Source organism: Thrips palmi, unplaced genomic scaffold, assembly GCF_012932325.1.
Source record: "Thrips palmi isolate BJ-2018 unplaced genomic scaffold, TpBJ-2018v1 HiC_scaffold_7, whole genome shotgun sequence".
NCBI classification, from domain to species: Eukaryota; Metazoa; Arthropoda; class Insecta; order Thysanoptera; family Thripidae; genus Thrips; species Thrips palmi.
The window spans coordinates 4,872,513-4,886,081 of NW_023144634.1; the positions used below are offsets into that span (position 1 = coordinate 4,872,513).

Below are 13,569 nucleotides of genomic sequence, written 5' to 3' on the forward strand. Positions count from 1 at the left end.
CCGTGATGGCGTCGCTAATGTGACGGGACATCAAAATGTCATTCTGGTGTCGCTGGCCGTCGCTGCGGCGTGTTATAGTATGCTCTTTTGGATGGGAAGGGACTCGTCGCGCACCCCGCCTCACCCCACCCCACCCCGCCGCGCCGCCGGCCGCACCCTCCCTCCCCCTGGCAGCGCGGGCCGCGAAGGGTGGGTCTGGGCGGCGCGGCTGCGCGGATGCTGGAGCGCCGTGTCGTGGCGTGCCGGGCGCGGCGCGTGCGCGGCCAGGCCTGGGCCAGGCCGTGTCGCCGGTCTTGCTGGATAAGCGTGCGCGCTGTGCGCGGTGCTCTGTGTTCGGCGCAGCCCGCGCAGCTCGAGGTGCCGCCTGCCCTGTCCTGCCTGGGCCGAGGCTGCCGAGGCCTGGGCTGCCTGCCGCCGCTCCACCGGAATTATCGATCAGAAAGGGAGGATCTGGCCGGTAGCGTCGCGTCGCGCCGCCCCCTCCCCCTTCTCCCCCGCCGGCTCGGCTCGCGGCGCGCGTCGAGCTCAGCCACCGTGGTGCTGCTTGCTGGTTGGAGTCCTCCTCCTCAGTAACTTGTGGCGCGACGTGGACGCAGTACGCTGGCTGGCCTAGCGCGCGGGTTGGCGTGCTTCGTAGCCCAGTAGCCGTAGTGGATCGTAGGAGCTAGCTAGAGTGTTAGTGTTTGCTTGACTCCGTGTCGATGGGGGGCTGTGCGTCCAAGGACCAGCCACAGCCCGTCGAGGACGGCGCGGCGGCCGAAGGGTGCGTACAGCTTCAGCCTTCAGCGTGCAGTGATTGTGGGTTTGGCGCGTGCCGGCACCACACCGGGGCCCCGACGCCCCACCCCCGCGGGCCGCGCGGACCACGCCCCACTGGCGAGGCGCGGCCCGGCCCCAAGGCGGCCCCACCCCGCCCCGCCCCGCAGTGCCTAGTGCCGGCCGCGCCCCAACTGTCAAACAAAGAAACTACCCGCTCCGTGCGTAGTGCTCGTAGTGCGGGGTGCCTTGCGTCGCCGCTGGCCTGTGTCTATTCCCGATTCCAACCCTCGGCTCCAGTGGGAGCTCCTCCGGGAGTCCTGGGCCGGTCGCGGTGTCGCGGTGCCTCGCAGCTCGGCGTCGTCCTCCCCTCCCCTCCCTCCCCGCGTCCTTCCCCTCTCTTCGCGGCATGGCTCCGCGGCATGGCCAGTCATGCCGATCGCCTGGCCGGGCTAGCTGGCCTGGCTGGGCTCCTCCACTCGCAAGGCTCTCGCGACGCGCGATGCTCCCCGAAGCTTCGCGGCACTGCGCTAGACGCGGCGTGGCGTCTTTGCGCCGGCCGCGGGCAGGGCCGGCAGGGCGCCCTGGGCGGCCTCATGGCGTCGTCGCTCTGACGCGGCCTGTCATGTTTTATTGAAGGCTGGCTCACGTGGAATGCCTCGCCACCCCGCCCTCTGCGCCCCGCTGCGCCCCGGCAGGGTTCGTGACGGCATTGACGGACACGGTGGGGATGGGTGGACGTCATGAGCCACCCCCTCCTCTAGGGCTTGTTACCACCCTGTTCCCCCTTTGTTTGTACTAGGATATCAGGGGGATATAAATATATTGATGGTACTCACTGAAGCCGTTGCATCAAACTCTGGAAGAATGCAATTGTTTTGCTTCCTGCAGATGGACAAGGTTGCTTGTACGTTAAATAATACTAGAAAGATCCCTTGCACTTGTTTGGTGTTACTAATAATTAATAACAAATGGATATTAGTTCCACCGAATCATTAGAAAATTGATGTTTGCATAAATGTATACCCCTATTAGACTTCATTCCTCATTCCTTATCAACTCTCGTTTTGCTTACTCAATCTTCATGAATCAAAGGTAATTTTTATCCAAATTTTCAAATTGATGCTAATTTTACTGTTTAATTGTTTCAGAGGCAACATGGTTGACGCTGCAGTCCTTGAAAAGCTGGAGGCTGGCTTCAAGAAGCTGCAGGCTTCTGACAGCAAGTCTCTGCTTAAGAAGTACCTTACCCAGGAGGTCTTCGATGCCCTGAAGACCAAGAAGACCACTTTCAACTCCACCCTCCTGGACTGCATCCAGTCTGGTCAGTAACCATTACAAAATTAAATACATTTTTATCCTTTCCTCTCATACTAGTTTCTCATCATATTATGTTTTGACTTTCTCTAAAGGTCTGGAGAACCACGACTCTGGTGTTGGTATCTATGCTCCTGATGCCGAGGCCTACTCAGTCTTCTCCGACCTGTTCGACCCCATCATTGAGGACTACCACGCAGGTTTCAAGAAGACCGACAAGCACCCCCCCAAGAACTGGGGTGATGTTGAGACCCTCAGCGATGTTGACCCTACCGTAGGTGTTTCATTTATATGGCAAGATTATTTTTCTTGCTTTTCTTAATCCCCAGTATTTTCTCATAATTTCTTGCTCCTTTCAGAACGAGTACGTTGTGTCCACCCGCGTTCGTTGCGGCCGTTCCATGGAGGGCTACCCCTTCAACCCCTGCCTGACTGAGGCCCAGTATGCTGAGATGCAGGACAAGGTTTCCTCCACCCTGTCTGGCCTTGAGGGCGAGCTGAAGGGTACCTACTACCCCCTGAAGGGAATGACCAAAGAGGTCCAGCAGAAGCTGATCGACGACCACTTCTTGTTCAAGGAGGGTGACCGTTTCCTCCAGGTAAACCTGATTCTTTTGTGAATTGTCTCTATTTGTCAGAGTTGAGACTAAAGGGTTTGTTACTTCAACTTTTTTTAGGCCGCTAACGCTTGTCGCTTCTGGCCCACCGGTCGTGGTATCTACCACAATGAGAACAAGACCTTCCTGGTCTGGTGCAATGAGGAAGATCACCTGCGTCTCATCTCCATGCAGATGGGTGGCAACCTGAAGGAGGTCTATGCTCGCCTTGTCAACGCCGTCAATGACATTGAGAAGCGCATTCCCTTCTCCCACCACGACAGGTTGGGCTTCCTCACCTTCTGCCCCACCAACCTCGGCACCACTGTCCGTGCCTCTGTCCACATCAAGCTTCCCAAGCTGGCCGCCAACAAGGCTAAGCTCGAGGAGGTCGCCGCTAAGTACAGCCTGCAGGTAAGCACGTAATATACGTTTAATTACATTCTCTGCCCTCTCTCAAGTTATGTACAAGTGCTGATGGATTTTGTTCACTTTCAGGTGCGTGGCACCCGAGGTGAGCACACCGAGGCCGAGGGTGGTGTTTACGACATTTCAAACAAGAGGCGGATGGGTCTCACCGAGTACGATGCCGTCAAGGAGATGCACGACGGTATCAAGGAGCTCATCAAGATTGAGCGTGAAATGTAAATTGCTGTACATCACCTTCTGTGCTCACCATAGGCTTTGCCTATGGTGGACCAGGTCACCAGAAAGCTCTAAATTATTACCATCTCATCTCTTCAGAAGAAAAAAACCTTTCCTTCTGAAGATGATTCACTGTAAATGATGCATTGTACCTAACTAAATACAGTCAACATCTTTTCTTGTTTAATTTTTTACTTAATTTTATCCTTTTTTCCCTGCTCATAGTTCCATGTGATGACATAAAATTATGTTCATTTCTGTACGTACCCTCAATTTTAAAAAAATCCAAGACAAGATTTGAACGATGCATTTCTTTAGAAATATTTAGAATGTTTGGCTTTTTTTTTTTTGAAGAATTAAACCTGCATCTGCATTGAGTAGCCATGATGACAACTTAGTGAATCTAGCAATGTCAAACCTCAAAATTTAATGTAGTAAATTTGTCTAAGTAGCAGTTCATTTGTGCACAAATGATTCATAATTCTTTGAGCATGTGACATAACTACCAAAGCAGGTGATAATAAATAGTAAATTTAGGTAACAAATGATATATGTTTATTGTAGCTATCCTTTACAATTTCAAAATGAGGAACACACAACAACAGTGTGATCCACACCACAGCTCACTTTGGCAACAGAAGCTCCTACTGCAACCTGCAGAAGATGAAATTTTACACTTTCAATTATGGAATTAGGCTTTTCGTTCACATTTTTAAAAATTTCACACCTAAATCAGCAAGGAGTAATGAAAATAATATTCAATACAATATCTAGACTCGCCATAGCCCAGACACATTACCTTCATGGGGAAGAACTGGTCTTTGTCGTGTCCAAGACCAAGACATCCCCCACGGTTGTGGCCCCATGAATACAAATCTCCTTTATTAGTAACAGCCATGAAGTGGTGCAGCCCACAGGCAACTTGATTTACTTTGGAGTCAGGCTGAAACTCATTTCTCCCAAACAAAATGGGAGGTATTTCTGTAGGAGTCATAGATTTCTGAGCTTTAGGGCCCTTTCCAAGAATTCCAAAACCCCAAACGAAGACCTGGCCATGCTCTGAAATCAAACAAGAATCAGGAGAAAGGGAAAAGGTAAACCAGTAAATGTGGTATGATGTATGCACACTACATACCATTGAGTGCCATGCAAAAAGATCCTCCTGCAGCCACATCAATAATTTTCCCAAGATCTCTTGTGAACAGTAAATGTTTTGAAGTTGCCAATTGAAGACTATCTTTGCATAACTGTCCATATTCAGAATTACCCCAGCCAAATACTTCTCCTTTTCCTGTTACAGTTAAATTTATTACAGACACTACAATAGTTTTTTTTTCTTTTTTTCCAAAACTACATGGCGCAGAACTTACTATTTAAGGCTAGCACACAGTCACCAGCACAAGATAGTTTAACAATGTCTTCCCCCACTACGTCACCAGTCACAAGCTTTGGTTCCCAATTTGATTCATAATTATTTTGACCAGTTTGACCATCAGCATTCCATCCACAGGCATAAACACTTCCTTTTTCTGTGATAAACATACTGGAAAGGAAACATTAATTTGCATAAAGTAAGTTTAAGTTGTCATCGCTCTAGAGTGTTTATTTTGCTTGCTTGTAATAATGATTACCTATGGTCTTGGCCACAAGCCACAGAGCGTATTTCATCTGCTGGGAGATTTACTATCTTATGTACAATTCTACTTCCACTGTAATTTTCATTTTCGATAATGGGCCTGCCACATTGACCATAAGCATTATTTCCAAGAGAAAAGACGCCGTCGTCAGTGTGGACAAGTAGATGAGCGCGACCTGCTGCAAGTCCTTTGACCCTAAAAAAATGATGCAAATCCAAATACCCAAAAATAAATGAAGATTCTCTCTACCTCAGTCAACCTAAAAATCTAATTAACATGCCAGCCTTCACCTTGTTTTGATAGATTTCAACGGAATATTTATTGGAGCTGGGTTAAGCAGGAGAGCCAATGGATGACCAGCCCGAACAGCATGATATCCTGAGGAAGTAGAAACATGACTTAAGAAACATTCTTGATTATAGCAATGTAAAATGTAGAACAATTCATGTTAATCTTTACCTATTTGAGAGTCTGTGTTTAAGCCACTTCCAAAGACTTTGTGTTGACCTTTTTCCAAATCAGGATCCACAGAATAAACTGTGAAGCCATATCCACAAGCAATATCATTTACCTAAAAACAAAAAATAAATATACAAAGCAGTTACAAAATCCTTTTAGAATTTAGGAAATCAACATGGATTGACCCCCAGTAATTAATGCCTTGTACCTTGTAAAGGTGAGAAAAATGTAGGCGTTTAGGATGATGGTAAAACTGTGCCAAAGTTTTCATCTCCCTTTTCAATCTATGGGTATGAATCCCAAGCGCTCCAGTTTCCGCAACACCCCATGCATAGACCCGTCTACCACTTTTGGATGGCTTTCCATTATTTAAGACTGAAATTGAAGAAACATGTTGGAACACTTGAGTAAAATGAACTTAATGAAAAGAAGTTAATTGAAATTAACCTGGAACATCACTAATGTCATCCTTTGGAGAAACATCATTCTTCTTTGTCGATAAAAGTTTTCTCAGTACATCAGTGGAATACTTAAAATGTTTATCGTTTCTGAATAAAGAAAATCGTGGAATGTTCGCCATTTGACTCAAAATACCTTACACGGTACTACTGACAACTGACAATACAGATTTGAAACAATAAAAACTACGAATAGATGAAATGAGTATATTTGTTTGCACCTGAAACACTTGTGTAATTATAGGTTAAGTTATATAAATTTCTCATCCCCTGTAACTCATCTGTCTTCTGCTGCTGGAGGCTGGAGTGTTTGTTTTTGTAGCTGTTGCTCGATTTTTTTCTGTCAGTATCGCCTGCTGGAATCAATCTGTGTGCCGAAATGAGAACGATTGGTGTCCTCTGTGGTGGATTTTTACTTCACCTTGTGTTCCTCGCGTCAATATTTGATATTTATTTCAAAACACCTATTGTATCGGGGATTCTCTCAAAGCCTAACCCAGTACCGGGTCCAGCAAAGAGACTTGTTTTCATTGTTGCTGATGGTTTGCGAGCCGACAGCTTTTATTCCAATGATAAATCAAAAAGTACACCGTTCTTGAGGTGCGTATGCCTACTTTTTTCTTGGGAATGTTGAAATGATGCAAAGCAGTTTCTAGGAAGATTGGTCACACCCTTATCTATCTCCAATTCTTTTCCATATCAGTGTCTTTTGTGACATCAGTGGTCCTCAAGAAATGACTTTTTTGCCTCATGATTTTTTAACACATTTTGCCAAATGAATAATGGCGAGTAGTAAATAATTCTCTCTGTCCTTTTTTTTTCATTCAGGAACAAATTGGAAAATCATGCTTCTTGGGGTGTATCTCACACAAGGGTCCCTACAGAGTCTCGGCCTGGTATTGTTGCCCTTGCTGCTGGTATCTATGAGGACCCATCCGCTGTGTTTAAGGTGAGACTATCAGCGAATCTTCCTCTCAAAGAAAATATTTATTATGTACCAAAAGTTTGTGTACCAAAAGTTTGTTTCCATTTTTGTTCACTTTAATTAGGGCTGGAAGGAAAATCCTGTTGAGTTCGACTCACTGTTTAATCAGAGTCGCCTTACATGGGCATGGGGAAGTCCAGATATTGTACACATGTTCAAACAAGGTTTGTTTATGATTCGTCTAACTTCCTAGTTCAAATAATTCCTTCGGTTAAAATAATTTTAATGACTCTCTTTTGAATTTTCAGGCAATGTTAAAACTATGTCATATAGTCCAGATGATGAAGATTTTTCAGGAAAAGAAGCTTCATGGAAATTGGATAAATGGGTCTTTGAACATGTTAAACTGCTTTTTGATGATGCCATAGGAAATCCTGAGCTGAATGATAAATTACACAGTGATAAACTTGTATTTTTCCTTCATCTTTTGGGTCTTGATACTGCAGGTCACACAGTCAAACCTGTTTCTAAGTAAGCAATGGTGATATTAATTTTACTGGTCTCTTTGGATAGAAACTAAATTTTTTTGTGATCTTTGAAGGACGTACCAAACAAATCTGAAATATGTAGACAGAGGTATTCAGCTTATTGAGCAGCTATTTGAGGAATTCTTCAATGATGGAAAAACTTCTTATGTCTTCACGGCTGATCATGGGATGACCAACTGGGGTAGGCTATACCAATAGCAATGCCATTGCAATTTTTGACTAATGTACATGTGTCAGGAACATTCACGTGTTTTGGTCTTTGTAAATTTAGGATCTCATGGAGCTGGCAGCAAAGAAGAAACTGAAGTTCCTCTTCTTGCCTGGGGTGCTGGAATAAAAGGGCCCAGTCGGGCTGAACCATGGGACCCCGTCAGTCCTGATAACTGGCAACTGAGTGATTTGAAACGACATGATGTTGACCAAGCTGACATTGTGGTTCTGCTTGCAAGTCTCATCGGGTGCAGTATACCTGTGAATTCTGTGGTTAGTATAAGACTTTGATAATTTTCTGTGCCAAAACATATTTGTTTTAATTTATACGTGTGGGTTGATCTGTTTTCAGGGACGATTACCTTTACCCTTTTTGGATTTGCCTGTTCGGGATCTGGCTAAGCTAAGCTTCCTAAATGCAAAGCAGCTCTTAGCACAGGCAAATAGAAAAAGAGAAATTTTACAAAGAGGCAGTCTATCATGGTTATATCGCCCTTATTGGAAGCTAACATCAGAAGAAGCACAAATCAGAGAAAAACTTATTAACCAATTCATTAATTCTCAGAAATATGACAAAGCTGTGGGTATTCCTATATGTATACTTGGGGGAAAAATATGATTACAGAGGGTTTTTTATGAAACACCATTTCCTTGAATTTGCAGATCCAATTATCTGAAGACCTCAGTGATCTTAGCATCCACGCATTACGTTACTATCACAATTATTACCAAGGCCTTCTTTTGACTGTCGTCTCGCTGTCATTTCTTGGTTGGATTGTGTGGCTGCTGTGCCAGTTAAATATTCCATACAGAGCAGGTGAACCTTTTAGTGACAATTTCTGTTAGCACCTATTTTAATGTGAATACCTTGTAATGTAATATTTATGTATATTTTTGATTCTAGGGCAAACAATCCTTCTTTTAGGCATGGGGAGACATGGAAGATTAATCAATAAAGTTTTCCTAGCTTTAACATGTCTAGCATTTATTCTGATCCAAGGTAGCTATGCCTTATATTTTCTTTGAAAATTTATTCAGAATAATCTAACGTAGTAACTTTTTAACAGTTCAGGGATTGGAATGGCAATTTAATGTGTACTGCCTACTCCCCCTTCTTCTTTGGTGGAGTGTGTTTTCCACAATTGATTTGTGGTCATACAATTTCATTTCAACTGGACGACTTTGGAACTGCCTCATATTCAGTGCAATTTTGTTACTCTTCATTGAAATCATGGTAAGAAGATGTTAAGAATAGCACTCGTAGTTTTTAATTAATTTGTTTTTAATTGTCATTTTCTTTTTGTAAAGGTTGCAGCATTTTTTCAAAGATGGGTTTTAAGTGTCGGAGTGCTGTTTTTGTCATTGTGGCCAATTTTGGGAACAGAGAAGACAGCACTGATTTCTCCATCACTGATGTTTTCATGGCTTTTTTCATGTGCCATTTTAGCTATCTTTCCTCTATTACCTGTGATTGGAAGTGAAAGTAATGTAAGACTTGTGTAAGTATTGTAGGGTATTAAGATAACTACCGCACATGAATTTATTATTTTAGAACATGTAGTTATAGAATATGGGTGTGTGTGCGCACCCGTGTTTTCAGTGTATTTTCAGGTTTCGTGTGGGTGGGTTCATTGACGTTCACAATGAGTGTATTGCAGCGGAACATTTCCATGTATCAAACTGTGACTTTGCTATTGCCGTTATTATTTGCATTGTGGATTGTTCAGTCAGTCACAACAAGCTTAGCAGCCAAAGCAGGACTTCCATTTGTTTACCAATGCGCTTCTTGGTTATACTTGGGTATGTACGGGTTGTTCATCAAGATTTTTTATGCACCCTTCAGAAATTTTCCCTTCTTAATAATTTCTCTTTTCAGTGTTCAGTTGGGTTGAGGCTTCAACAGGCGAGAAAGCTGTTCCTAAACGCCTTTTAAGATTGCACTTATCAATTGTACCTCTTTACATGCTGCTATGTGTTCGTCATGAAGCTCTTTTTTTATTAGCACTATGCTTCCACCTTCTGTGTTGGTTTTTAATAGAAGCCCAACTCAATGGAATCAGCTTTTATCAGGTACAAATTTCATTGTTTCCTAAAATATTCAACAAGATTTTTTTTCTCTTCACTATAGTTTTTATTTTAGAGAAATTCTTTTTATAAGCATAAGCATTTTAATTGGTGTTCCTTATTTTTTTTTCAGCTAATGAGGGTAGAATTTCCTCACATAACAGAAGAACAATCTGCTAAACGAAAACTGTCTTTTGAGGATTTTCGTCGTGCTGCTCTTTTTGTATCCTTTTATTGAACTTTCTGTATGAAAAGTTATGTTTCGCTTGTGTCTTCAATGCTATAAAACCTTAACCAGATTTATCAGGTATTTTACATATTCCTTTCATTTTTTGGAACAGGAAACATTGCTAGTTTGAATTCCTTTGAGGTCGTTTGGGTGCGATGTTTTCTATCAGTATTTTCACCCTTCACAATGATGATTTTAATCCTTTTAAAAACTTTTATTCCGTTTGTGCTTGTTACCTGTGTGTTTCGAGCTATAAACATAACTATCAAGGTACGTTCCATTGGGTAAATGCACCCCTCTGCTAGTAATGTGCACTGTTTGTTTAGAATGTTTGCTTAAATTTATTTTGTTTCCTTAGGCCCCTACAAAATCCATGTTTATGGCTGTGCTAATTATATCTGATCTAATGGGTTTGCATTTCCTCTACCTTGTCACCAATGAAGGTAGTTGGCTAGACATAGGCACATCTATCTCCCACTATGTCATAGTGCAGGTAAGATAAATCTGTTGCTCATCAGATAATAACACTCCTTGTTTTGCTCCCTCTCATATCCGTTCTTTTTTAATTTTTCAGGTAACTGTTCTAGCATTAGTTTTGCTGTATGGTATTGCCTCTGTCATAACTGGAGCACATGTACCAAACATAAATTTTAAGGTGAGAGGAAGAATATGTAGACTTTGGGGAGATGGAGTATCTCATCATGAAGATATTGTAGTTAAGTTGTTTTAGAGACAAATTTTTTATTTATTTGTATTAAATGTGAGTAACCATGAATTCTAGTCAGTGTGTGCCTGAACTCAATTCATTAATACTGAAAGGAAAGGAAAAATAAAATTGCATTAGGTAATTACAATGATTTAAGCCTACTGTATTCAAATATGTACATTTCATATATACATTGTCCTTGTTCACTAAAACAAAGAATAATCTGCCAAAATCACAAAAACGAAACACAAATAAAGTCATAAGGAGTAACAAATTTGAAGTGCAAAATGACATGAGGCTAGTTACTTTGAGGAAGCCTGTTTTTCTTTACAGTCGGCTTGTCAAAGTGCTGCTTCATGCCAGCAGCTTGATTTGAATAAAATTTGCTGTTTTGAGCTGTTTCAGAAACCCACGGAGACTCAAACTGTGTAGTATCTTGATCAACCAAATGAGTATATTTTGTTCTTCCACTGCGGCCAAAGTTCTTAACCTGTATGAAAATAAGGTGATTTTAATGCTTGTCAGATTGACGTAGTATATCTTATTATCTTATAAAAAGGTGAGGGGGGGTATATATATATAATGTAAGATGAATGGATATGTACACACCTGCATAACTTTGGGCAGGATGGTTTTGTCAAAGTGGTCCTCCAAAGTAGCAGCAGAAAAGTCTCGCTTGAGAACATCTTCATCAGCATCCTGAAATGATAAAGGATAGATATGAGTTGTATGAACCAAGTTCATTAACTGCAGAGGACATAGAATACAGGGCGTCTCAAGCCTACCGTACCAAGTAAAATGCACCACGATGATAATATTTCTGAAGAAATTTGTATTTGCCCTTTGCAGAGCGATTCGTAATAACTTTGGGATTGTTGCGGAATTCTATTCTCCTTTCTTCTTCTGTCATATTACGAATTCGCTCAAGCTCTGATCTTTCCCTCTCCATACTAGAAATACGAAATACACATAAATGAGTCACTTCAGTTTACTTTGTCACACTTATAACGACCAAACTAATAAAATAAAGTAAAACATACGCTTCTCTTTCTTCTCGGTCTCTTTTGATCCTTTTCAATTCTCGAAGTTTCCATGCCTCATATTCTACTTCATCATTTTCATCATCTGTATTAACATCGGCCAGTTTGGGTTCATCTCCCTCCTTTGCAACAGTAGACTCCTTGCGAACAATATCTTCAACCATCTGACAACAGAGAGAGAATAGATGTTAGTGACGACTTGCAAGCTAGGACCAAGGGGTAGAAGCCGGATAAAGCAGGAAATACCCTCAGTGTATGGCGCTTCCTCTCTTCTGCCATTTTCTTTGCTTCTATTTCAGCCTGTTTCTCCTTCATTTCTTCTTTTTCTTTTTCCATGATAGTTATGCGATCTTTCTTCCTAACAAAGACTGGTTTCAATCTTGGACCCATTTCTTCTTCGGAATCTAAAATAAAGATTTTATCCATGCAAAAGTAATCAGACAAAAGGTCAAGAACATCAAAAAAGTAACTATTGTGGTATAGTATATTTTACCTGTCTCCTCCTCATACTCAGAAGACTCCTCCCCACTCTCAGCCATACTTTGTTGATCCTCTTCCTTCATCATTACCTCTGGTTCCTAAAAGTTATAACACAATTTAAAACTAAGATAATATTTCAATCAATTTGAAGCAAAAGGATACAAAAGAACCTGTACCTGCTCTTCCTTCCTGGAAAGCAGCTTCTGTCGGAGAAGAAGACGTCTTCTTTCAATTTCTTCATCACTAAGTTCCTCTTCATCTTCCGACTGGCTGCTGTCTGCCTCGGTCCTTCTTTCAGGACGCCTTTCTTCAGGTTCTTCAACCATCTCCTCCGCCTCCTCCTCAACCTCATCTTCAGATCCATCAAGAATTTCTGGTGCATGGATGTGTCTGATGGGATAAAAAAAAGGAAAATGTTCAATTTAGAAACTTAAGATTGTAAGAGTAAGTCCATTTCTCTGAAAAATATGAATTCTTGACTTACCTGTGTCTTTCAACACGATCCTCGTCTTGTCCACTTTCAGGACCATGTCTGGTCATTAGACGCCTCAAACGAGGATCATCTGCAACCTCACTTTCATCATATAGCTCTGTTGGGGATTCTGTATGTCTTGGAGGGGGACGTGTAGGCCTGGAGGGTCTAGAAATCGGAGCTCCTTGTTGATCTATGAAGTCCTCTTCTTCAGACTCCTCTTCACTGCTCGACATGGGCGCATAGTCTGGTCTTTTACCCGATACATATCGGTGAACTTTGACTTTTTGCATAGACAATTCACCTGTTGAGAAAATATACACTAAAATGTAACAGAGTACAGAGACATGTTTCGATTCCTGTCTTACTTAAAAAAATATGATCTGGAATAGTGCCATATCAACACTTTCTTTGTGACCAACAGGAGATACTAAGGATGCTAGAGGAACGATGACATCAATTGGAGTAGCATAGGGATTGATATTGCAGTGAGACACAAAGTAAGTGATTAGTTATTTCTAAGCCCGTTTATAAGCTCATGAGGGATACACATACCTTTGTCATTTTTTACTGGAACGGCACCAGCAGTGCTCTGAATTGCAACGGAAGCTGTCGCGTTACTCATTTCTGTTGTTAGTAAACACTACTGCCTGAGAAAAAATGGAAAATTTCGTTCTGCAAAGACTAAAGTTGTCTTCAGTAATGCAAACCTTAACCCCCGTTGTGTTGATGTTTCGTTCGATTTTGGGGTCTGTTGTTGTTGATGTTTTATTTGTTGTTATTTTACCACCTTTATTGCTATTGCGATTCGAGGAGCCCCTTCCCCACCCACGCCCAATTTCGAGGGATCAAAGGGGCTTTGGCAAACCTCCAACCCGTTTTCTTCATTTTAGCTTCATAACCACATGCGTAGTTAGCTCGAAAAATACATTTTAATATGCGTGATACGCTTTGTAAGAAACCTGCGAAAATTTTGGACTTGATCGCTGAGTATAAGCAGAATAAGACGAGCTTGACAGCCCCGCAT

General features: G+C 42.3%; 4 protein-coding genes across 5 annotated transcripts; 2 read left to right on the forward strand and 2 right to left on the reverse strand.

Annotated features, from left to right (window-relative positions):
* The first annotated feature begins 1,907 nt into the window (after nt 1-1,907).
* LOC117652138 (arginine kinase) lies at nt 1,908-3,662 on the forward strand. Its single transcript, XM_034396802.1, has 5 exons — nt 1,908-2,080; nt 2,169-2,347; nt 2,433-2,672; nt 2,751-3,083; nt 3,168-3,662. Exons 1-5 carry the CDS (start codon nt 1,915-1,917, stop codon nt 3,315-3,317), a joined length of 1,068 nt encoding a protein of 355 aa, XP_034252693.1. The 5' UTR covers nt 1,908-1,914; the 3' UTR covers nt 3,318-3,662.
* A 173-nt stretch (nt 3,663-3,835) lies between these two features.
* On the reverse strand, nt 3,836-6,168 carry LOC117652136 (RCC1-like G exchanging factor-like protein). Of its 2 annotated transcripts, none has more exons than XM_034396801.1 (9): nt 6,090-6,168; nt 5,619-5,785; nt 5,411-5,522; nt 5,242-5,329; nt 4,946-5,146; nt 4,685-4,857; nt 4,450-4,605; nt 4,114-4,373; nt 3,836-3,968 (listed from the first exon to the last, which is right to left on the reverse strand). In XM_034396801.1, exons 1-9 carry the CDS (start codon nt 6,133-6,135, stop codon nt 3,894-3,896), a joined length of 1,278 nt encoding a protein of 425 aa, XP_034252692.1. In that variant the 5' UTR covers nt 6,136-6,168; the 3' UTR covers nt 3,836-3,893. The 2 variants fall into 2 exon arrangements, with proteins under 2 accessions (XP_034252692.1, XP_034252691.1); XM_034396800.1 differs by having other exon boundaries at nt 5,858-6,138.
* LOC117652129 (GPI ethanolamine phosphate transferase 1-like) lies at nt 6,151-10,695 on the forward strand. The gene is made up of 17 exons (XM_034396789.1): nt 6,151-6,468; nt 6,697-6,817; nt 6,918-7,017; nt 7,102-7,324; nt 7,395-7,522; nt 7,613-7,824; nt 7,904-8,131; nt 8,215-8,368; nt 8,456-8,551; nt 8,619-8,785; nt 8,860-9,050; nt 9,152-9,351; nt 9,428-9,621; nt 9,749-9,838; nt 9,923-10,114; nt 10,203-10,337; nt 10,419-10,695. The coding sequence occupies exons 1-17, from the start codon at nt 6,248-6,250 to the stop codon at nt 10,572-10,574; spliced, it is 2,808 nt and encodes a 935-aa protein (XP_034252680.1). The 5' UTR covers nt 6,151-6,247; the 3' UTR covers nt 10,575-10,695.
* On the reverse strand, nt 10,690-13,167 carry LOC117652133 (microfibrillar-associated protein 1). Its single transcript, XM_034396796.1, has 9 exons — nt 13,098-13,167; nt 12,555-12,846; nt 12,247-12,460; nt 12,084-12,168; nt 11,837-11,994; nt 11,591-11,754; nt 11,341-11,500; nt 11,160-11,249; nt 10,690-11,040 (listed from the first exon to the last, which is right to left on the reverse strand). Exons 1-9 carry the CDS (start codon nt 13,165-13,167, stop codon nt 10,849-10,851), a joined length of 1,425 nt encoding a protein of 474 aa, XP_034252687.1. The 3' UTR covers nt 10,690-10,848.
* Between the last annotated feature and the right edge of the window lie 402 nt (nt 13,168-13,569).